The sequence below is a fragment of the Dermochelys coriacea genome, chromosome 1 (genome assembly GCF_009764565.3).
Source record: "Dermochelys coriacea isolate rDerCor1 chromosome 1, rDerCor1.pri.v4, whole genome shotgun sequence".
Lineage (NCBI taxonomy): Eukaryota > Metazoa > Chordata > Testudines > Dermochelyidae > Dermochelys > Dermochelys coriacea.
In genome coordinates this window covers 336,116,684-336,142,498 of record NC_050068.2, presented here as the reverse complement: position 1 = coordinate 336,142,498, position 25,815 = coordinate 336,116,684, and the positions used below count along the sequence as shown (strand labels likewise).

At 39.8% G+C, this 25,815-nt stretch overlaps 1 protein-coding gene across 7 annotated transcripts in view; it reads left to right on the top strand.

Moving 5' to 3' along the window:
- SEMA3D (semaphorin 3D) overlaps positions 1-25,815 on the top strand; it is a 201,093-nt gene that overhangs the window by 45,682 nt on the left and 129,596 nt on the right. The window contains exons 1-3 of one of the 7 annotated variants that reach the window (XM_043498025.1): positions 8,200-8,326; positions 11,634-11,793; positions 12,227-12,412. The exons of 5 other annotated variants lie outside the window; for them this stretch is intronic. Coding sequence is in view for 1 of the 2 variants with exons in the window: in XM_043498005.1 (XP_043353940.1) it covers positions 8,217-8,252 (36 nt within the window). In the remaining variant the exon portion in view is untranslated. Of the gene's footprint in view, positions 1-8,199; positions 8,327-11,633; positions 11,794-12,226; positions 12,413-25,815 lie in introns of those variants that run through there. One more of the 7 variants, XM_043498005.1, reaches the window with a different exon arrangement.

Genomic DNA, 25,815 nt, shown 5'->3' with positions numbered 1-25,815 from the left:
GTGCACACAGTATGATGGATTTGTGTTTAGATACCTCTTCCATCTCTAACTAATCTAAACCATCTTTGAAGTAATCATCCCCATTTCTGCCACGTTCTTAAGCTTCTTTTCACTGAGTTGCTCCATAAAGCCCCCTGACATCTTACGAAATCCAAACCAGCTGTACTGTTCTGAGTTGTCAGCAGACTGATAAATCAAGACTCTCTTAGCTTGGTTAACTGAGTGGAATGTTTCTCTTCATGAGGCACAGTCAACTTAACTAGCAGATACATTCAGTGAGATCTGGGCCAGTCTGATGACTTCTGTAGGAAGTGTATTCGAGCAGAAGGGAAGGAATGTGTCATCTCTTCTGGTTGGTTTTCATCTACTTTAAGTTTCAGTGGTTTTGGATGTGCTTAGGGATTTGTAACCAACCACCTGTTAAAGTAAGCATAGATATATTGGGCTCATTGTGACTGAGTTGCCCCTTCACTTGAATAGGGCAAGCTGCCAGCAACACGTAAGCAAGCTCCATTTAAACTCAAACTATTTGGATGGCAGTATCTCATCATTTGCTTTACAGCCTCGAATCTCCCTTGAAGAAAAGTTATTGAGAAAGTGGCATTGCAGCAGTGCCACCTACACTGAGATTCCAAAGATTTCCTTGGTCCTTCACAGTCTGGTTTGAACTGTTTGTGACAAAATTTGACTAAGAAGGAAATCATGGTTATTAGGTACGGGAAGCACTTAGAGCTTCATAGATTCATAGATTAATAGATACTAAGGTCAGAAGGGACCATTCTGATCATCTAGTCCAACCTCCTGCACAGCGCAGGCCGCAGAATCTCACCCACCCACTCGTACAAAAAACCTCACCTATGTCTGGGCTATTGAAGTCCTTAAATCATGGTTTAAAGACTTCAAGGAGCAGAGAAGCCTCCCTCAAGTCACCCATACCCCATGCTACAGAGGAAGGCGAAAAACCTCCAGGGCCTCTCCAATCTGCCCTGGAGGAAAATTCCTTCCCGACCCCAAATATGGCGATCAGCTAAACCCTGAGCATATGGGCAAGATTCACCAGCCAGATACCCAGGAAAGAATTTTCTGTAGTAACTCAGATCCCATCCATCTAATATCCCATCTCAGGGGATTAGTCCTATTTACCCTGAATATTTAAAGATCAATTACTTACCAAAATCCCATTATCCCATCATACCATCTCCTCCATAAACTTATCGAGTAGAATCTTAAAACCAGATAGATCTTTTGCTCCCACTGCTTCCCTTGGAAGGCTATTCCAAAACTTCACTCCTCTGATGGTTAGAAACCTTCGTCTAATTTCAAGTCTAAACTTCCTGGTGGCCAGTTTATACCCATTTGTTCTTGTGTCCACATTGGTGCAGAGCTGAAATAATTCCTCTCCCTCTCCTGTATTTATCCCTCCGATATATTTATAGAGAGCAATCATATCTCCCCTCAACCTTCTTTTAGTTAGGCTAAACAAGCCAAGCTCCTTAAGTCTCCTTTCATAAGACAAGTTTTCCATTCCTCGGATCATCCTAGTAGCCCTTCTCTGTACCTGCTCCAGTTTGAATTCATCCTTTTTAAACATGGGAGACCAGAACTGCACACAGTATTCTAGGTGAGGTCTCACCAGTGCCTTGTATAATGGTACTAAAACCTCCTTTTCCCTACTGGAAATGCCTCTCCTGATGCATCCCAAAACCGCATTAGCTTTTTTCACAGCCATATCACATTGGCAGCTCATCGTCATCCTATGATCAACCAATACTCCAAGGTCCTTCTCCTCTTCCGTTACTTCTAATTGATGCGTCCCCAATTTATAACTAAAATTCTTGTTATTAATCCCTAAATGCATAACCTTACGCTTCTCACTATTACATTTCATCCTATTACTATTACTCCAGTTTACAAGGTCATCCAGATCCTCCTGTATAATATCCCGATCCTTCTCTGAATTGGCAATACCTCCCAGCTTTGTATCATCTGCAAACTTTATTAGCACACTCCCACTTTTTGTGCCAAGGTCAGTAATAAAAAGATTAAATAAGATTGGTCCCAAAGCCGATCCCTGAGGAACTCCACTGGTAACCTCCCTCCAACCTGACAGTCCTCCTTTCAGTAGGACCCGTTGCAGTCTCCCCTTTAACCAATTCCTTATCCACCTTTTGATGTTCATATTGATCTCCATCTTCTCCAATTTAACTAATAATTCCCCATGTGGCACGGTATCAAATGCCTTACTGAAATCTAGGTAAATTAGATCCACTGCATTTCCTTTATCTAAAAAATCTGTTACTTTTTCAAAAAAGGAGATTAGGTTGGTTTGGCACGATCTACCTTTTGTAAAACCATGTTGTATTTTGTCCCATTTACCATTGACTTCAATGTCCTTAACTAATTTCTCCTTCAAAATTTTTTCCAGGACCTTGCATACTACAGATGTCAAACTAACTGGCCTGTAGTTACCCGGATCACTTTTTTTTCCTTTCTTAAAAATAGGAACTATATTAGCAATTCTCCAATCATTCGGTACTACTCCTGAGTTTACAGATTCATTAAAAATTCTTGCTAATGGGCTTGCAATTTCAGGTGCCAATTCCTTTAATATTCTTGGATGAAGATTATCTGGGCCCCCCGATTTAGTCCCATTAAGCTGTTTGAGTTTCGCTTCTACCTCAGATATGGTAATATCTACTTCCATATCCTCATTCCCATTTGTCATGCTACCATTATCCCTAAGATCCTCTTTAGCCTTATTAAAGACTGAGGCAAGTATTTGTTTAGATATTGGGCCATGCCTAGATTATCTTTAACCTCCACTCCATCCTCAGTGTTTAGTGGCCCCACTTCTCCTTTCTTAGTTCTCTTCTTATTTATATGGCTATAGAACCTTTTACTATTGGTTTTAATTCCCTTTGCAAGGTCCGACTCGACTTTTAGCCTGTCTCACTTTATCCCTACATGTTCTGACCTCAATTAGGTAGCTTTCCTTGCTGATCTCTCCCATCTTCCACTCCCTGTATGCTTTCTGCTTCTTCTTAATCACCTCTCTAAGATGCTTGCTCATCCAGCTTGGTCTACAACTTCTTCCTATGAATTTTTTCCCCTTTCTTGGGATACAGTCTTCCGATAGCTTCTGCAGCTTTGATAGAGGCATGGGTGGAGGAGATACCTACACTGTATACTGAGGATATATGCCTTGCAAAATAATTCTCAGTCTTCTAATCCACTGTGATCCATTGCTGTTCTTCAATTTTGCGATAATGAGGGTGTCAATAAAAAAGCCAGAATTTGCCAACATCTCCTTGCAATAATATCTGCTTTTTCACATACTTAAGATGGGAAATTGACTTTTTATAATGGTGAGGTCTACAGCAGCCATGGTCTTCAGGGCCTTTCACCAGGAGGCGGTGGTCCTTTCTCCCTAATGTGAACCTCACACCAATCAGGCCTTTGTCACCAGCCTCCATTACTCAAATGTGCTTTACTCACAGGTATCCTTGAAGTCTACGTGTAAGCTTTAGCTAGTGCAGACCATAGTCATCAACCTGCTGAAGAGGGCATGCTGCTGTGAGTTTATACACTTATAGAATCATAGAAATTTAGGGCTGGAAGGAACATTTAAAGGTCTTCAAGTCCAGCACCCCTGGGCTGAGGCAAGAGCAAGTATACCTAGACCATCCCTGATAGGTGTTTGTCCAACCTGTTCTTAAAAATGACAGGAATTCCACAACCTTCCTTGGAACCCTATTCCAGTGCTTAACTATCCTTATAATATGAAAGTTTTCATAATATCTAACATAAATCTTCCTGGCTGCAAATTAAGACAATTATTTCTTGTCCTATCTTAAGTGAACATAGAGAACAATTTATCACCATCCTTTTTATAATAGCCCTTAACATATATGAAGACTGTTACCATGTCGTCCCTCAGTCTTTTTTCCTCAAAACTAAACATGGCCAGCTTTTTTAACATTTCTTCATACCTCAGGTTTTCTAAACCTTTTATAATTTTTGTTGCTCTCCTCTGGACTCTCTCCAGTTTGTTTCTTTCTTTGTCATCTTTCTTAAAGCACAGAACTGAATACAGTACTCCTGCTGAGGCCTGGCCAGTGTTGTGTAGAACAGGACAATTACCTCCTGTGTCTTACATATGGCATTCCTGTTAATACACAGAATTATATTGGACTTTTTGAAACTACATCACATTGTTGACTCATATTCAGTTTGTGATTCACGGTAGTCCCAGATTGTTAACAACTGTGCTACTGCCCATTTTATAGTTGTGCATTTGAATTTTCCTTCCTAAGCATAGTGCTTTGCACTTGTCTTTATTTTATTTCATCTTGTTGATTTCAGACCAGTTCTCCAATTTATCAAGTTATTTTGAATTCTAATTCTGTCCTCCAAGGGCTAGCAACCCCTCTGAGCGTGGTGTCATCCATAAATTTTATAAGCATTCTCTCCACTTTATTATCCAAGTTTTTAATTAAAATATTGAATAATACTGGACCCAGGACTGACATCTTCAGGACTTCAATAGGTACACCCTCACAGTATGACAATGAACCGTTGATAACTATTTTTGAGTACAGATTTTCAACCAGTTGTGCACCCATCTTATAGTAATTTCTTCTAAACCATATTTCCTAGTTTGCTTATGAGAATGTCATATGGGACTCTGTCAAAAGTCTTTTAAAAACCAAGATATATCAGATATACAGGTTCTCCATTATTCTCTAGGCCACTAATCCTGTCAAAGAAGGAAATTAGATTGGTTTGGCATGATTTGTTCTTGACAAATCCATGCCAGCTATTCCTTATAAATGTATTATCCTTCAGATGCTTACCAATGTATTGTTTAATAATTTGTTCCAGTATCTTTCCAGGTATCGAAATTAGGCTAATTGGTCTATAATTCCCTGCATCCTCTTTGTTTTGCTTTGTAAAGATAGCTACTATGTTTGCCCTTCTCCAGTCTTCTAGAACCTCACCATTCCTCCATGAGTTCTCAAAAGATAATTGCTAATGGTTCTGAGTTTGCTTCAACTAGTTCCTTAAGCATGCTATGGTGAATTTCATAAGAACATAAGAATGGCCATACTGGGTCAGACCAATGATCCAACTAGCCCAATGTCATGTCTCCTGATAGTGTCCATTGCCTGGTGTTTCAGAGGGAATGAACAGAACAGGGCAATTATTAAGTGATCCATCCCCTGTTGTCCAGTCCGAGCTTCTGAAAAATCAGAGGCCTAAAGACATCCATTGCACGGGGTTGTTTTTCTGACTATCTTGGCAAATAGCCATTGATGGCTCATTGAACTTAGCTAATTCTTTTTTAAACCCAGTTATACTTCGGTCTTCCCATGGCAACAAGTCCCACAGGTTGATTATGCATTGTGTGAAGAACTACTTTCTTATGTTTGTTTTAAACCTGCAACCTATTAATTTCATTGGGTGACCTTGGTTCTTGATTTTATACACTTCTGTCATATCCCTCTTTCTGAAGTTCAGCAGTCCCAGTCTGTTTAATCTCTTCTCATATGGAAGCTCTTCCATCCCCTAATCATTTTTGTTGCTTCTCTCTGTACTTTTTCCAATTCTAATATATCTTTTTTTGAGATGGGGTGACCAGAACTGTGTGCCTTGTTCAAGGTGTGGGTGTACCATGTATGTATATAGTATTTATCCCTTTTTTAATTGTTCCAAAAATTCTGTTAGCTTTTTTGATTGCTGATGGACATTGAGCAGATGTTTTCAAGGAACTATCCACAATAACCCCAAGAACTTTCTTGAGTGGCAACAGCTCACTTTGTTTGTATAGTTGGGATTGTGTTTTCCAATTTTCTCTACTTTGCATTTCATCTGCCATTTTGTTACCCAGTCACTCTGTTTTGTGAGATCCCTTTGTAATTCTCTGCAGTCGGCTTTGGACTTAACTATCATGAGTAATTTAACATTGTCTGCAACCTTTGCCACCTCACTGTTTAACCCTTTTTCCAGATCATTTATGAATATATGGAACAGATCTGATCCCAGTACAGATCCTTCGGGGACCCTGCTATTTACCTCTCTCCACTGTGAAAACTGACCATTTATTCCTACCCTTTGCTTCCTATTTTTTAACCAGTTACTGATCCATGAAACGACCTTCCCTCTTATCCCATGACTGCTTACTTTTCTTAAGAGATTTTGGTGAGGGACCTTGTCAAAGGCTTTCTGAAAAACCAAGTACACTCTGTCCACTGGATCACCTTTTCCATATGTTTGACTCCCACAAAGAATTCTAATAGATTGGTAAGACATGATTTTTCTTTACAAAGGCCATGTTGACTCTGCCCCAACATATTGTTTTCATTTATGTGTCTGGTAATTCTGTTCTTTACTATAGTTTCAATCAATTTTCCTGGTACTGAAGTTAGGCTTTCAGACCTGTAATTGCCAGGATCGCCTCTGGAGCCTTTTTTGAAAATTGGAGTTATATTAACTATTAGCCAGTCATCTGGTACAGAGTCTAATTTAAGTGATAGGTTACATGCCACAGTTAGTAGCTCTGCAATTTCATATTTGAGTTCCTTCAGAAATCTTGGGTGAATATCATCTGCTCCTGGTGACTTATTACTATTTAATTTATCAATGTGTTCCAAAACCTCCTCTGTCAACACCTTAATCTGGGACAGTTCCTCAGATTTGCCACCTGAAAAGAATGGCTCAGGTGCGGGAATCTCCGTCACATCCTCTACAGTGAGGACTGATGCACATAATTCATTTAGCTTCTCCACAACAACCCTGTCTTCCTTTAATGCTTTGATTGTCCAGTGATCCCACCGATTGTTTGGCAGGGTTTCTGCTTCTATTGTACTTAAGAATATTGTTATTTTTTGTCTTTTGCTAATTGTTCTTCAAATTCTTTATTGGCCTGCCTAATTATTCTTTTACACTTGCCTTGCCAGAGCTTATGCTGCTTTTCCTCATCAGGCCCTTCTGACTTGAATACATCTAAGTTATCTAAATATTCTTTAATCTGTTCTTTCCCTAATTTGGCTGGTACAATTTATGTTTTTAGTGAAGGCCGAGGCAAAATAGGTATGAAACACCTCAGCTTTCTTGATGTTGTCCATAATTAGTTCTCCCTTCCTGCTAAGAAGAGGACACACACTTTTCTTCATCTTTCTCTTTCTCCTAATGTATGTATAGAATGTCTTCTTATTGCTTCTTATGTCCCTTGCTAGGTGTAACTATTTTATGCCTTAGCCTTTCTCATTATGCTCATGTCAGGCATTGGCTTCCTGTTTGCTTCCTTTTGCCATTTAAGGCTCTGTGATTAAATGAAAGTGTTGAATGGTCAAGGTTTCTGAGACCTCTCACTGTATTTCCCACTGCAACAGTTAAGATTGCTGTCATCCCTTGGGCTGAACTCTCCATGATCAGTGTCATGGATTTCTCAATCAAGACATCCTTTGGAGATATGGCAGCGCCCAAGACTAATGACAGGGTGCAATTCAAAACACGTTTATGTGCTCTATTTTTGTTGTTGTTGTTGTTATATAATTTTTTACATTTATTTTTTATTCTAAACAAGATAATTGTGATTAATATTTCTGTAAGGAAGAACAATGCTTCTTTAGAGCTATCATTATGGGTAGCTTTGTAAGTGTTGTTTTCAGTTTTTTAACTATGCATTTAACTGCTAATAGTAATAGACATTCTATAGATCATTATTATTATCATGATAATCATGAAGTTTAAGAGATTAAATTAAACAAATAGGGCCACTAGGTTTCCAAAACAATACAGCATTATAGTTCTGAGCCATCTCATTTTGAATTTTTTTTTTTTTAGCCATACAAATAAGAAGGTGCCTTGTTGAAATAGTTGTAGTTCTGAAATGTAATATCAGTACCTTTTGATTGTTCATTTGTTATAATGCTAGTGGATTTTAAAATTTAACCTTTTAAAATAAAATTTGTTAGTATGAATAGTTAACCATTAAAGTGCAAGAACACCTGTTAAGGGGCATACAAGACCTTCATGACCCCTGCTGGAGCACTGTGATCCTACCACACCCCACCGCAGGAAATGAGCAGCGAAGGTAGGTCCTCCAGGCCTGCCTAGAGAGGCTGCATGGAAGCAGCCAATCAGAGTCCAGCAGGCTCCAATAAAAGGAGCTATGGGGCCTTAGCAGCTCAGTTCCTGGCTGAGAGCAGAGTGTCATGGAAGGGGATTCTGTCTGGCCAAACACGCTTGAGGGATAACCAGAGTTTGGTTCTGACTGCATTTCCTTAAAGTGGGAGAGATAGGACTGGAGAAATTTAACCCCGAGGTAAGGGGTGAAGATAAAGGGGCTAGGTGGGAATAAGCCTGGGGAAGTAGCAGCAATGAATTGAAGGGAGCTGTATGTGTCTGGTGTTCGTAAGTCCCTGGGTTCTCTCACCAGCCACTAGTGAAGTGGTGTAAACCCTGAGAAGAGGGCAAGGTTTGTTTGGAAGCTTAAGCAAATGGCTGAATTTAAAGGACTCAGAGCTGGGTCTGAAGACCTTGGTGAGGGCAGATAGTGTTTTTGAACTCTCTGCTACCCTGTGTGACCCAGCTGAAGGACTGATCTGAAGAAGACCTGCCAAGCAAGGCTGATACTTTTTTGAATAGTGGGGCAGGACTGTGGGAACAGGGTTCCTGTGCTTTTGACCTCACACACGCTGCATGTATGAGATCATGTTGCATGGAGGATGCCATTTTATACAGAAACATACTGAGGGGATCCTGCTTGTGGGTTGGGGTCCCACTGGGGTGGGCGATAGGGGCAGAGTACCTGCACTTACAAAAGCAGGGCTACATGTCTGTTAACCTACAGGGGGTGCTAGGAGAAGGGAAAGGCTTGCAGTATTGCTTGCAGCAGCAGGAGGTGCCCAAGAGGTGTCCCCCATTACACCACCACATATATTATCTTGTCTACAGCTGACAATTTCATATTTTCTTTGATCCCAAAGAGAACAGCCAGTTTCAATAATCTCTTCTTGATGGTTTTTCTTAATATTCCAGTGCCTAGAAGTAAATTGCCTGTATTCAAGCTATTCAGTGGCCAGAACTAACATGGCAATACAGTACTTGATTCTGAATTCATCGGCTCTCTGGTTTTATTTTGGTCTATTTTCAAATTAACAGTCTAAGAGGCAGTAAAATTCACAAAGCTTACAAAGAACACATAATTCAGTAGGTATAACACTTGCAAATTATCACTTAGCATCAAAAGAATTAATTTGTGCTTCCCCTTGGACTATCTTCTTTTTTTTTTTTTCTTGCCTCACAGAAGTTTATCTTCCTATGGGAATGTAAGTGATACCAAAGGCAGCAGGTTTTGAAAGCAGCTGCAGGTAATAGTGGTGGAGATAAGTATTTAAAGGAATTTGATATTTCAGCTCTGCTTTGACATCAAAAATGTCTCATGAGAAATCTAGTATTCTGCCAATGAAAATACAGGTGACCATTTATTGGTGGTTATTATTTGAAAGCACTGTCTGTAGCCATGTTCTAATAACTTATAGTAAGTTGTATGAACATAATTAGCTGAAACTCAGCTGTTGTAAATCACCATAGCTCAATCTAGCCGCAGTGGACTATTGTGGATCAAAATACATACGTGACCTCTTTAACAGTTGTAAAACTCCTTATCTAATGTCAGCCACATTGTTATGGGGAAGGGAATGAGACAGACAGAAAAGGAGATTCTTATCTCATACAGTACCACGTAATTAGCAGCACAATTTACTATTTCCACACTTGAAAGCTACTGTAAAAGGATTGCAATTCTGCTTCTACTGGAGTCAATGGCAAAACTCCCTTTCTCATCAATGGATATGAGAAGTATACAAGCTTTTCTATGTGATGTTAAAAAAACATGTACTAGAACAAAAATGTATTAAAGTGCAATAGTTGTATAGCCTCAGAGCTCGGAAAACTCATTGTGAGACTGACTCAGCAAGGTGCTGAGCACCTATTTTAATCCACCAACTGCTTTCTGCTTTCACAGATTTCATTAGGAGTTGATGGCAGACAGCAGCACATTGATAGGGCAGTTAAGTGTCTACAGCAGCAATAACAATGTGCTATATAAAAAATTAAATGTGTGTGGGTATTCCTTGAAAAGTGACTGACTATGGTATTCAGAGTTTCCATTTTCATTGTAACTCCTTGATTTCCATACTGAACTTATTTGGTTTACAGATTTAAAAAGGTGCTTGCTCTAACACCCAATCCCAAAAGCGCACCCTGGATTCTTGCAGTGAAGGTGGGTTCTTTTCACACAATGAAAATTCTTCGTCAAATTACACTTTCACCTATTTTTTTTTTTTTTTTTGCAACCTCACTGTGTTACCTTTGCAAACCCCTAGTGTAGGGGTTACATGAGCTAGATTTCAGTCTCAAGTTACTACAAAACGTCATGGTATCAAGATGAGATTGGTACAATGAAGTAGGGGAATGGGAAAAGGTTCAACTGCTTTGGATTGTTTGATGTTGTGTATCTCCTATGTAATTGTGTTTGTAAGTAGCATGATGTGCCCTTTAGAGGAATTTCTTTAGGACCAAAACCAAGTGTTTACATTTTAAATTTTTCCTCTGGGATTTAAAAATATTTGCTAAAATATTATTTACCTAAGTAAGACTTAACAAACATTGGCAAAATGTCAGTTTTGATACTTTTAACAAACAAAGATGGTTGTAATAATTCTGCTATTAAAGCATGAGATACCCAGGAAACAATACAACAGAAATTGTTGTTGCAAAACCTGGTCAGTTTTGCAAATGCAGGGGATGGCACAGATTCAGATCCCATTTTGTAAGAAACTTCTAAGTTTGAGAAGCTTTTGATAAATGGTTCCAGTTTTGACCAGTACTTGTTATCAAATGGAAGGTGTTCCAAATCCCAGTATGTCTGCCTAATTTAATAGGGATATTTAGAAATCAAAGTTGCATTATTGGCATGTAAAAAGCATATGAACACTGAATAAAATACGAAGATGATCCCTTATGTTAAGTATTAACTTTGCTTCTGGGAAGTCTCTGCAAGTCCTTAATTTGCTGTCTACTTTAATGCAAAACATATATGTATAAAAATCTGAGACATGAAAATCATAGCTGAACTATTTGAAGTGGTGTAGGGTTATGTAACTGCATTTGCAATATCTTTAGTATGAAAAATGATTTAAAAGCAATTGAAAAGCTGTTTTGTGGACTCAGAGTTCATCTGGGAAATAGGAAGCAAATCAAATTCCAAACGTGGCTCATGGCAATTTTTATCTAGGACAATGATCATAATAAATAGCTCTCAAACAAAGATGCTTGCAATTGGCAGAGGGCAACAATCAGTGGTGCCCTCTATCTCAACTCCCTTTCATCATCCCTGAACTCCAAGCCAATATGAGTTGAGCCAGTAAAAACAAGCAAAGTGTGGTGGATGGTTCATAATTGATCATGTGGCAGAGTATGCTGATAACTATGGTGATTTGCAGACCTAAACCATACATCACCATATCCAGAGCTCCATGAGATGTACTTTTCAGACCTTAGAATGGTGTCATTGGTGCTTGGGTTGCATACTCTCTCTTTACATATCACTTTGTATTATTAGATAGATGCCTTCCAATCCACTGAGATATGGATGTGTGTCTCAGAACAAGCCATGGGGGGGGGGCTGGAGAAAACACCCCTTCAGGAAAGGAACATAAATTATGTGCTTATTGATAAATTTTGGAATTGAGACTGCACCCATGGCTAACATCTGCCTGGAATAAGGTAAAGGAAAAGACACTTCCCTCTCCACCTTCCCCGCACCCCACCCCTGTAAGTGAGGGCAGTGAGCTACAACAATAGGAATATGCTCAATCCCTTTAAACTAATGTTAAAAAGCCCTTTGAGGAGGGTATTCAAACCCCACCCTGGGCAATAGGAGATTAATGAGCTAATGTGTGCTGAAATGGCCCCATGCCATCACACCAGTGAGAAATGTCAGACTTGGAGGGGAAAAAGGGAGAAACCCTGCCCAATTGATGACAGACCAGGAAGGAGAGCAAACCTGGACTCAGCTTCTGGAGAGAGGGATGGCTGAAAGCAGTCATCCAAGGAGATTCTGCCATCAGATGGCCCCTCCCTGAAGGAAAGGAGGGCCTGATGCTGACTCACCTGAAGAAGGGACTATGCCTCTGTTTACTTGTGAACACTTTTTCAGGGCTACATCCTGACCAGTGCCCTCTGAAGGAGGATTTTTAATGCAGCTGTGGAACCACTCCTTTGTGTGTGTGTTCCCCTTTGTTTCGGTTTACTGACCCTCAGGAAGGGGCTCGGCCAAAGGGCTGTACCTCTTGAGATTGGAGTGCATGCTGAGATACCCAGACACTGCCAAGCATAGACCCGGGTGAGAGCTGGGGCCTGGCCGAGGGTCACCCTGGCATAGAATCCAGGTGACAAGCCCACATTTTCTTAAAAAGAAAAGGAGTACTTGTGGCACCGTAGAGACTAACAAATTTATTTGAGCATAAGCTTTAAGGTGCCACAAGTACTCCTTTTCTTTTTGCGAATACAGACTAACACGGCTGCTACTCTGAAACCCACATTTTCTTACTGTTCCAACTACTTGAAAGTAGGTTGTCAATGTTTTCCCTTTCACTTTTATATTAATGTTGTTAGGCTAACATTTTGCAAATTTTCCTAACAATTCCTTCTAGCATCACTCTGAAAGAACAATGACTGATCCAGATGGAAATCTGCTTTTGAGAGGCACCTTGTAAAGTTGTATCCAGTGTTAAGGAAATGGCATGGATTATGCTACAGCATTTATATGGTACTGACCAGCAGAAGCAAATCACCTACAACTATTATTTTGACTAAACATATACAATTTACATTGTTTTTAGATGGGCAATCATTAACAGAAGTCAATTAAAGGGACACAGATCAATTTATAGTTTGTGAGTCAGCTGGATGATTCACAATGTAATTTTTAATATTTTTTAGGAGGCACATAAGGTTTTTATTTTTAATCTTGGGGGTTTTTTCTGTTTTTCTTTTATCCTTTGGCTATTTCTTACATTGTGGATTTTTATATTTAATTTCATACATGTAAATATTTATATAAGCACTTCTAAAATAAGGCAGATATCTGGGTGCCTACATATAGAAATATAGGTACCTAAATTTAAATATGTTCATTTAAGTGACTTGCCCTAGGTCTGCCCAACTCCCAGGGCTGTGTTGTAACCCCCAGAGCTTCTTTTTTTCATATGTGGCTAAACATTACTAGAGGCAATCCACCCTCCTATAATCCCTAAAGTTCACATTAGACTCTCTGGATCAACCTGGATCCTACTGAAAACTGTTCACACTCTGGGTGTCACTATTATTATTTATACTCACTTCCAGAATCTCTTGGTTGAAGTGAGATGGTACAAAAATCTGTTACTGTGTTCATCTTTGTGTACGTTAATATCTTGGCAGTCAATTTTGGCCTCAAATTTCTTTATCAGCAATATGGCAGCCCTTGAGCTTTCAAATATGGCAGTTATTTTATGAGTCATCTTATCAGGTCTCATTGCTGAGAGGAAGTATGTCCAAGGGTTAGGGTGTTTGTTTGGGATCAGAAGTTCAATTACCTGCACTGCACAGACTTTCTGTATTACCTTGGGCAAGTCGATCTCTATGGGTCTTTGTGCTCCAACTGTAAAATACTGCCTACTGTAGAGGGATATTGTGAGGCTCAATACATTAAAGTACTGCAAGGTGCTCAAATCCTATAGTGGGTGATGCAGGGGGACAATTGGGCCAGATGAAGTGATGGTGATTCATTTCTGTTATGCTTCTCAGGGCACCCAGGTCTCCAATCACCTTTTTGCCACCTACCCAGGGAGTCTAGTCTATGCCAGCTGGGTGTTACTCCTTTCGTGACTGGCTGTTGGCCATTCAAGCACTCTTCTCTGGACTGTACCGCCTTTGCTAGTTGACAATAGCTGCACCCCCGCTCGAGTCCCTTCGAAGTGTCCTGCTATCCAGCCTGTGATCACCAGAAATCCCACATCTCTTTCCAAAGAAACAGCATACCCCAGTTTTACCTTAGCCTACTGCTCCTGTATCACACACAGCACTTGAATTTGATTATCATTTTTTAAAGGAAATTTATTGAAGAAAGAATAGAGATTCAAATAGAAACAAGTGAGTGAGGGAAACAAACAGTAACAAGCAAACCAAACCAGGGCCTACACTAATAATCACCGTTCCTATCCAACAAAGTAGATTCTCACCCCAAAGTTCAGTCTTTTGCAGCACTTCCTAGCTGGAAGGAGCCAGGGTCCATTCTTTCACCTACTGCTCCTCCGTGAATGGATGCAGAGTGTCTTTCTCTACCATGTGATGTGCAGAATCAGACTTTTGCCTTTATTTGCACACATGGCTGTCCCCTTACGGTAATATGGTTCTTTATCCCTTCCGAGTGGCTTCAGTAATCATAGTTTTGTCTTTGAGGGTTTGCCATGGACTTTTCTGGTTTGTTGCAATGGTAGACAATTGAGCAATACATTACATAATTAGTCAGGGAAGAGTGACAACTCTACCACTTGACAGGGCCATCACTGAGACACATTCCTTGGTGATTCACTTTCACCACAAGATCATAAGGGCATACATTTCAGTATAGTTACATTAATCCTTAACTAGTACCCATACACACATCTCACAATGATTACCATTAAGTTGCAAGCTTTCATTAGAGACCTAACATGCTACCCTTTATGGATAAATACCATGAAAGTATGTATTAGGTATATTGAGCATGTCAGGTCTAAGACAGGAGTTGCTTGTAATAAACAGTGTTGAACCCTTGGCCAGTTGGCACCAGTGGGCCTCTGTACAATGCCAGCTGCAGATCTGACTCATTACTGTAGCATGTTTCTGACAGTTCTTGGCCTATGTTATTAAATTCATCTTAACTTTTCCTGGATGACATTTGTCTTTCTGTGATGAACTGTATATCTGTCACTGTACATCTGAACCTGTAGGGAGGTCTTCAGTTAAAACACAATTTTGAAGTGCCCATCTCAGTGTCATTTTCATGGCCCCATTTTATATTGTCCTTGAAATGGTATTGTGTGGTCCAACTTGTGCTATGTAAGGGCAACTTATGACTTCAGTCGTCTTTTGCCATCATTCTTCTGGCTTCAACGTGTTTTTCTCGTGTTAGTAGTTTGTTTGATGTTAAAGTTGATGGAATTTGGGTTTGGGCTCAGGAAGCCAAGCAGGATGGCAAGTGTCTCTTTCAAGGTGCTCAGTGAGTGCCTTCACCATACATTGGGTGCTATCCTTGGGTTGGGCTTTTGGGCACCTGGGGCAGCTTAGGATGAGGGTTGGAAGAAAGCAAATTTGGCAAGGTAGCAAGTGCTTCCTGAAAGGAGCCAAGTGTCCTCAATCTCTCAAAACTCTATATATTTTGGTTACATATGGCTGCTAAGATGCTGCAGCACTCTGGGCTTCTAGCATGTAGGGATATCCTGGCCATGACCTTTCCCTTGGAAAGGGGGCCAAGAAAGGGAGGCTGTATGTTACGTTTGACTCTATGCCACCCCAGGATTCCAAACATGGGGAGTATTCTCAAGTGGCCCTTCTAGTGAGCTGGAGTGGTACTAAGCAGCTGTAGCAGGGTCCGATGAAGTGAGCTGTAGCTCACAAAAGCTTATGCTCAAATACATTTGTTAGTCCCTAAGGTGCCACAAGTACTCCTTTTCCTTTTGTCGTAGCAGGGTCGAAGATCTAGACCAGTGAGAATTGAGGCTAGTCAGCACCTCAGATTTCACTAGTTTGTATAATTGGGTCCTTAGGATGCCTCTTCCCTTAGGCCAGGTCTATATAACATAAACCTGAGCAATGCCGTTATACTGCCCTAGTCCCTTCTCCCACTGACATAGTCCACCTCTGCGAGAGACTCTTTCCCGTCAGCAGAGTAGTGTCTTCACTGAACCACTACAGTTGCAGCATTCTGAGTGTAGACCTTCCCTCAGACAATCATTGGTCCCATTAAAATCAATGGCCTAACTCCCACTGACCTCAGCAGGGCCAGGGTTTGGCCCTTAGAGCAAACATCTTACTCCCATTCATTGACATTAGTACAAATTCTGTACTCCAGATGCGGGGATAACAGAGCCATTGGAAAGGTAGAGTGTAGAGATTTAAAATATTCATTTCTAGTTTGCTCTTGATAACGCATAGCATCCAGGCTTGATAAACTGGCAAAGCTGCTCTAAAGATTTCTTGCCTTTGAAACTTTGTTTCTATTTGCTTGAATGTCTTGGACTCTGTTTAGTTGCATTTTTTTTTCCAGCAGATACCTAATATCTTTTTCATTCTGATGTATAACTTCTTTCATCAGGGAGACTTTTCTTCATGGCTGGAACATGGCATTTATTATCACAAATTCTGAGATCTCTTTCCATCTCTGCTCCTTATCAAGGCTCTTTACCACTCTATGCCTCAACATTCCCAAATGTAAAATCAAGATAATTACCTTCAGTGCCCTGAGGGGTGGCTCAAGGGTGTATTATTTATTCTGCATGCTGAGTTGATGAAAGGCACTATATAAGTACAAAATATTATTATTTATCTAATTTGTTCATGGTATATATTTTTTTGTTGTTCCTTCTGGTTTCTTATACAAAATTGTCCTTCTCAAGGTCAGTCCCTGTAAGGCTGTTTGTATTATAAATATTAATTTAGTTGGTAGTTGTATTTATAAGATCCAGCTGTATCTGTCACCCTTTTTAAATGCCTCACTGAAGGATTTTTTTGTTTTTGTTTTTTTTTTTTAAATTCTGTCTGGCTTCATTTTTGGATGTGTCTCAATTCCTCTCAAAGTTGAGCTGCAGCTGTGAAGAGAGAACTCTTTTCAGAGTTCCAGAGGGTCGGGAGTTTAAAAGCACTAAAGCAGTGTGGAATATCTCGTATAGGCTAGTTAATCACGAAGATCCCAAAGTGTCTTGTAGTTATAGAGGGTCCTCATGGCTGAGAGGATGTCAGAAGTCTTGAGGAGGTTTATCTGTGTTGTACAGCCTTGATTGCCCAGAAGTGCTGGGGACACAAACAGTTCTCACTTCAATCAGAGGTACCAGCTATGCAAAATACCAAACCTAAGGGCTGGATACTGCAAGCTTTTACTCACACGAGTAGTCCTTATTCTCACGAACATTCCCAATCAAGGTGGCACAACTACTTGTGTAAGAAGAGTTACTCATATGAGTAAAGGCTTGCAAGATTAGCAGTTCAGCCACTTTTATGCTTTGCTTTAAAAACAACAACAACAAAACCCATCTACTCTCAAGTCCTGGTACTGTTCCAAAGACCACACAGCTCTATAAGAGTCTTTCCATTGGCTTTGGACTGGTGACTTGTTGCTTTTTGATATATCATATTGTTCTGGCACTTCTATCTCTAACTTTGCTTCTTAGATTAAAAGAATGGGCCTAGACCAGGTTCACGGCACTTAAGGTTCCATGGCTCCTGGAGTCCCACGACTAAGTGAGAATCTCAACCTCTTCTTTTTAAAGGAAGCTCCAGCCCATGTATCTATAGATAAAAATGTGAAAAATAAACGTAACACTCTAAACCCAGAAGGCAAACCATAAGATTCCAAATGTATTTATTAAATCTCATTATTTTTAAGCCAATCCCATAATTTTTTTTGTTCCCATCTCATGATTTTTGAATGTGCAGGGTTGAAAATACTACCTTTTTAGTAAATCTTTTATACAAAGGAATCATGTAGTTTTGTCAGGCATGTCCTTAACCTCTTTAATTGCCCCCTTTATGCCTAATAGTACAGTGCAGATTTACCCTCTTGCAGGCTTCCAGCTTCTGATATACTTACAAAGGTTTTATGAAATGTGTGCATGTGTATTTTCCTTGCGCTCCAAGTTACAGTCAGATGAAGAGTCAGTATTTGGCTTAATATGATGATTGAGTTTTGTTCTCCGCTATATCATCAATTGAAATTGGCAATCATTTCAGTAGGCTGTACATGGCAGAAGCAGGTATCTATTTAGGTACGAATTTTTGGATTCCCCGGATACCTGACTCCAGTGAAGGGAGGTTCTGATATGTATTTCATCATGCCCAAATTCTTGGGTGAGAAGTCCTTAAGGGCAACCCACACTCAAGATGAAAACTACTGTAGTTTGTACAAATTTGGTGTGTAATTTGTCTTACTTTAAAAGATCCATAATTCTGGAAGATATAGGCTCATTCACAGTGTGATGGCTGTACAACAAAGCTGAAAACAAGGCACTCATCTACCCAGTAACTAAGAGGTTAAAAGTCTGAAAAGCCCTGTTATGTCCTGTGCAGAACTGATTCATCTTTGCACTTATATTGTTCTCACTTTGTACTCAGACCAAAAAAACCCCCCAAACCTCTACTGTGGTTTAAATCAAACCAGAAAATAATTCTATGTTTTATGGCGGTGTTAATCCCTTCCTCCCCCCCCCCCCCGCCCCCAGAATGGCTCTTTTAGACCCAGAGGACACTGACACTGCATCCTTCCCAAAACGGCTTTTGCTTTTTATGCGTGTTGTGCTAAAGATAAGCTGAGTCCTGGCGTAACACAGGCAGAAAGCTCTGTTAGGTCAGAGCAGCAGCAATTCCAAACCCCTTGGAAATGGTATAGTTAGTGAACATTAATATATTTTAAAATAATAATCTGATATCCTTACTCACCCCAAGCAGTCTGTCACTCAACAAGGAGTCTCAGTGAATCCATTTTAAATATTTATGAAGAATAAAACAGTGATCACTTAACACTCTGAAGCTTACACACAGGCAAAGAATAAAGCATTAGGAAAACTTCCACCTTTTTTTAGTTTAAATTCAGTGAAATGTGAGTCATCAGTCTCCAGCCACAAGACTTACTGCAAACAATGCATGGTATAAGGAATGAGTAGGATGAAGAGAGGAAGGATGGTTTTGTGACCCCAGGAAGTGAACAGGCATTCAAGGAATGTGAGTTCTGATTCAGGCTCTGCTACAGACTTCTTGTGTGACCTTGCACAAGTCCTTTCATCTTTCCGTGCCTCCATTTTCTAGTAACAACACTAGAATAACAATGCTTACCTAGCTCATAATGGAGTTGTGAAGATAAATGCATTAACGTCTGTGAACTGCTCAGATACTATGGCGACGAGCACTCTAGAAGAGCCTATAAAAGGTCTATACTGCTTGGCTAAGATTTAAAAGGATTTAATTACTCTGTAAGAATGTAAACTTACATGTTATGTTGCTTCTGCTTGCTCTCTCACTCTCCTGAAAATCTGATCCAACCATTAAAAAAATAAAGCATCCATCCCAGCAGGGCCATAACTTGGTTGATTATTCCATTGCAATATATCCTTTCTTAAACCTCCTTGAATATCATTTTACACATGGGTTGCACAAAATGTTGATCCAAAATTTAGTTGGACAAGTGGCATAAAGAATTTTTTTCCAAAAGTATTCAAAGATATGATTAAAAGAAAACAAAATCTGTTGGAATTGTAAACTAAAAAACCTTTCCCCCCACATCTCTCAATTCTGTACCTTACATGCTAAATCCAAGCAAGCTATACTTCATAGAGTTCATGGGCTGTGCATCAAATAATGAGACCGTACACTGGTGATAGGAATCAAAAGTAATAAGTTAGTATAGAACAAACATTTGATCAGTCGTCTTCTAGTATGAAACTTACATTTCTGTAGCTGGCAGACACTAAATCACAATAGCTTGAAGTTAAATCTGGTCGACACTAATTGACCTAACCTACATCACTCAGGGCTGTGAAAAATTTTGCACCTGTGTGACTTAATCAGGTTGAACTAACCTCCACTGTAGATACAGCATGGTCAATGGAATAATTCTTCCATCGACCTAGCTACCATCTCTTGGAGAGGTGTATTAACTTCATTGATTGGGGAAAAACCCCTTCCATCAGAGGAGAAAGTGTCTATACTACAGTGCTACAGCAGCACGGCTGAAGTGTTGTAGCTTAGATGCTATAGTGTAGACATGACTTTAGACACGATAAACAAGCTGAACTTATTAACAAACCTTTCAAAACAGGAAACACGGGCTGCTAATGAATTGCTGATAATTGGTAGTTGATGGAATTTTGTATCAGTAGTACAGTGGTGGTACTTAAAAAAATAATTAATTGCCTTAGGTTTCTCATTTAAAGTCTGCAATTAGCTAACCTCAATATTTGCAGTACTCGCGGTATTTCTCATAGGGAAACAAAAGAGGAACCAAATATAGAAGTAATCTATTCTGTTTAACTTAAATAAAACTGGCACATTTATTGGCACCACAATTGTACCAAACAGTTACATACGTTTCCCACCACAGCAAGAAACCTGCTAGTGCAATGTTACAGAAAAGCAAATCCAATTACACATCTGTTATATCAGATCAATAAACTGAGAAAGTGCTTGCTATGAGTTGCAATAAATAAAATCCCCTGCTCAATTGTTTGTATTCTCCACCTTTTAGTGTCCTGTGTTTTAGACGGAAAGTTCTGTGGGGCAGGGACTGTCACTTACTACATGACTCTGTAGTCCCTACCAGAAGGGGCCCTGTCCAAGATGAGACCTTATATGCTACCCCAATGTAAATGTTTAGTAATATTAAAATTTGAACATGTTGTACTCATCATGTTCAAGCAGCAATCTCCCAAATGCTGGATACCAGTTGGTGGAAGATGGAGAAATGGGTGACAACAGATGGCATGTAAGAGAACAATTGGGAAAGATGGTGCTGTCATGGAAACAGACTACAACAGAGCAGGAAACAAGGCATTAGACAGACTGAGGTGGAAACACTATGTTGCCATATGTGTCATGAGGCATGGGAGCATCTAATAAACAAATTCCCCAGTGCAAGCTTCTTAATGCAACTTGCAAGTATTGATAACAATATTATGGATTGCCAGCTGGTGACAACCTTCCGTCACAGATTGTTGTCATGATAGAACCAATTCATACACATTCAGAAACCATAAGCTGCCTCCATTTGAGGTGCTCCTCTAACTCCTGGTAGGAGTTATAGAGTCTTATCCTGTTTGTGAACCCATCAGTGAAGGGGTTCATAACACACTTAGGTGCTGTGTTACACAATCCCCCAGTCAAGGGAGGTTTATCCCAAGCATGTGAGGTGCATGGAAGGAGAAGTCCCAGTTTGTAAAAACCCATCACTTCTGGTCACTAGCAGGGATAGGCCCTGAATCCTGAAAGCTCAAACCTCCATTATTGGAAGTCTCTGGTTCCATTCATGCTGATGACCTGGTGTGGGGTTGCAAAAAGTAAACTAAGTAGAGAGGTACTCACAGCTTCCTCAGCAAACTGTCAGCACAGACCTTGGGCGGTGGGGGGGGGGTGCAGGAGGGGAAAAGACTCTAGTTCTTCAAACTGGCTACAGCAGGTGTGTGTCTCTGTGTGTAGGGCAATAGTAGCTGCAGGGTCAGTTGGTTAACAGCTTGTGATTTCTGCCTGGAGTTATTCAGACATTGGCCTTTGCCAATAAAACTGGGGAACATTTAATTGGTTAGGCAGGTAGCCCTAAGATATGGCTCCTGAAGTTTCTCTTGCTGTCATCATGACACTTTTTTTTCGTTTTTGGTGGTGGGGAGGGTTCTTATTTGGAAAAACAGAAACAGACAATACAATCTAAAAGTATATTCCTGCATTTGCTTTTCTACATGCACATGAGTGTGATCTGCAGCACACCACAGATCAGGTCTGGAGAGAAGGCTTCACGTTATACTCAATCCTTTGATTCACGGACTGTGAAATCAGAATGCACCATTACGCTCATGTAGTACCTTTCAGTATTGCAGCTTTGAATGGTACACTCCCCTCTCCTACATGTATGATCCACGTTCGCTGGATGAAATCCTGGCATCGTTGAAGTCAATGCGGGCCCTGACTTCAGTAAGGCCAGAGTTTCACCCTCCCTCCCTGGATATATGACCTTGCATTGGTTGCATCAAAGCACATATTTTAATGAGCCTAGCCATGTGATCCAGACCACCCTGTGGATCTGGTCCATCCTTATCCTATTTGCCCTTCCACCAATTACTGTGTCATAGTCATGCTTTACCAGATGTTAAATCCTAATAGTTTATAGAAAGGGGGGGAAAAAACCTAGCTTGTTTTTTTTCTTTCTTTCTTTCATTTCCGTAGTCTCCACTTATTTCTTCTGTATTTTAGGGTGTCCTTTTTCAGATTTCTTTTTTCCCTCTGACTTCCCCTCTTTTTGTGTGTGTGTGTGTGTGTGTGTGATTCTTTTTACTGTTTTAATTTACTTTAATCTCTAAACCTCTCTTTCTTTTCTCCATTTAAAATAACTATTTTCTACTAGTGTGAATCCTTCCCCTCACTTATCTCTCCCTCTCCTCCATTTTCCAGTCCCTTCTTTTCTCTTTGTTCCACTTGTTCCTTTTGGACTGAAATCTAGAGAAGAGGTCTAGCTCATATTCCAAACAGAGAGGATGCAGATGTTTTGGAGGCTGAATGGATGACAGACAGAGCACAGAATGGGTGGATTCCTGTGCTGTCATGAAACCCATTTTAGGACGGGGGCCTGAATGTGTAGAGAATACCCCATTGGATGTTTAGCATATTGAAATTCAAGAAAAGATCGAGTAAATGCATTGCACATTCACTTTAATGTTAGTATTTTCCTAAGTACAAAGTACTTTCCTTTTGTTAATATTAGTTTTGCTAGGTTATTTTGTTTGTTTTTTTTGGAGGGGGGTGGGGTGGAGTGATATTGATTTGGGGGCTTTTTTGGAAAAGAGTAACATGTCTGAGTCTATGCAGAAGACAAAATTTGCTGCACTGTAAACATCACTAAAGCTGTTTTATAAAGTAAATGTTGGAGAATGGCTATGAAGTATATTGTTTGTTAGTTCTCAGATGGAGTTAGATTTATAATGAGATTTCCCATCGAGAAGAAAAGCTTTCTCTGCCAAACTGTCTATCAGCAGAGTATCCTGTCTGTCTGTGAGGGGAAAGAACATAGTTTCACTGTGCTCTGGATCAATGTCATCTTTGTTATTTAAAAAGAGAGCCTGGATGCTAAGTGAACCCGGATACTATATTTCACTCTCTGTGTTTTATTTGCTGAATTATTCATCTGACTGTCATATATGTTTCCAGTTTCTCTTGTGATTAAGGCTAGATTTCTAATACCCAGTTTGTGATTGTGGTGCAGTTTTGAAGTATAAACTAGCCAACTATAGAAATATCTTTCTTGGAAATATGTTTGCTGTTTTACTGTAATTAGTCATCTGAAAGATAGTTGTTTTAGCAATAAATTTAGAATGTGTGTGGATGTTTTTGTCTGTATATTGTATATATTTAGAAACTTTCTATATATTTGAAATTTAACTGTAGGTGGGATACATTTCCAGTCTTTTTTTTTGCAACTACAGTTAGTATTTAACCATTGCATACAGTATGCTCATGTATGGGTCTAAACATAGGTCTGAGCAAGAGAATGTCTGTCATGTGTATCAAGCCAGATCAGACAGTCAAAATGGGCTTCTTTACTGGACAACAGTCTTCTCCACTAAAAAACGCTAGTTAATATTATGCATACTGAAACAAAGGGGTCAAGTAACTTACCCAACATATTTATGAGTAGACATCGTGTCCTAATTTTTCCTACCCTTTTCTTAATTATCATAATCACAATGGGCCAAACTCTCCAGATTTACTCTGGATTTATTGTCATTACTTCATTTTTACATCACTGTTAGTGAGATTTGGATACTTTATTTGCTGCAAGCAGTTTTTATTGTGCTCTCTAACATAATACAAAATTCATACTTTTAAAACTGTTTCAGAACATGAACAGTGGTAACTGTTATACTCCAATTAAGTAAAAACCATTGTTTAAATATTCAGATGGGTGTTATATCAGCCATGATTGAAAAATCTAAATTTATCCGTGAGTTGCTATCCTTTGTTTCTGGACTTCAAGATGCCAGGGAAAGTTGGGAGTCCACACAACATCCCAGGTTGCTAGATTTTTTTGAATTTAGATATCAGAGTTAACTGAGCAATGTGTTTTAAAAACTGATGTAGTTTTGCAGCCAATAGGGGACTGTCTGTCTGAGCTCTGTTTGTTCCAACAAAGGGCCTGGAATAAATTATGCTAAATAAATTGGCTCCAGGTTTGTCTGATTCAGACAGTAGTTTCAGAGTAATCTACCCTACAGGTTTTACTAAGTCCGACCACTTGCACTAAGATGTCACTTCTTTTCAGGGACATAATGTCACACACGCACCAGTCATGTGCATCTGGATAGCCCTGACTGTCCCAAGATGGCAGAATACTAGCACATCAGTGGTTTGACTGCTGGCAGCTCTGCTAGCCCATAACCCGTTTCAAATTTGAGTTCCACAGGGAAGATCTAACTGCAGAGCCAAGCACATTGGCCCTTATTCAACAAGGTGCTTTTGCACCCACCCAGTTTTAAGCATGTGACTAGTCCCCATTACTTCATTGGAGCTGCCATGTACGTAAAAAGAGGTTTGTGCTTAAAGCCCTTTTCAGCAAAGTACTAAGGGAGGATAATAAAAAAAAACGTAAAAGAACCGAATGCAGATACATTACAGCTTCATGAGAAAGCACTTGAAGTTAAACATCATTCTCTTGAAATGTTTTGTCCAGCATTTTGGTTCAGTACATCTCACAGGACTATTGCAGCATAGGTAGATGCTTATCAGAAACATCAAAGAACTAAAGTAAGAAGAATTGCTATTTATCTTTCTGATAAAATTCCTCTTTTAAAAACAAAACAGTGCTTACGGATTTGGTCAAATGGAGCATAGGACACTGATCTACATTAGAGATGTCCCAAGAGTAGGGTGACCAGATAGCAAATGTAAAAAATCAAGACAGGATGTGGGGGTAATAGGTGTCTATATAAGCAAAAGCACCAAATATCGGGACTGTCCCTATAAAATCAGGACATCTGGTCACCCTACCCAGGAGGTATTGGGCATTTTCTGGGGATTAATGACTAGTCAATTAGTCTGAGGTACATTAACCTGAGCTAGTCATTAATCTCTTGGAAGAGTCCTGTATTGGAGCTGGAGTTGTATTAGAGGATGAATTTATGAAAAAGCATAACTTTAAAAAATCAGACTAGCCTGCAGCGAGCCCTTAATGGGACTTGTTTGGCTCAAACTCACTGAAAAGCTGCCTCAGGTGTAAAGTAAGCCCCTTGTGTCTGGCCTCTTTTCACAGCCAGAGTTCAGATAACACAAAAGAAGAAGGATTTGTGTAGCCAGAAATTTCTACGTGGAAAAGTCCAGGCTCCTTGCAGCCAAAAGACTAAATTTAGTGCTGTAAGACGCGTCACATTCACGCCTCGCTATACCATTGGTGAATTTGGACCTACAACTTAAGTATGCTCTTGCCTCCAGGAAAATGACCCTCACACCCTCTGGCGGAATCCTTATAGGTTTAGCACAATCCCAGTCCCGCAAACCATGATTCCTATGCAATCTTTGCAATGAGACTCGATGGTAGATAATTTCTTCCTTTGGAGTATAGTTTTCACTCTCATTCACCAAAATGGACAGGGCCTGTGCATCTTTTTTCATCTGTCTTTTTTTATATAGATATATATAGAGAGAGGTTAATGTCACCATCAGTTACTTCCTGTGCCGTCTTATTTGTTGGGCGCCAATAATGAACTCGGTAGTACACGTTTACGGAGTAAACAAGATCTCTCTCTCTCTCTCAGGTGT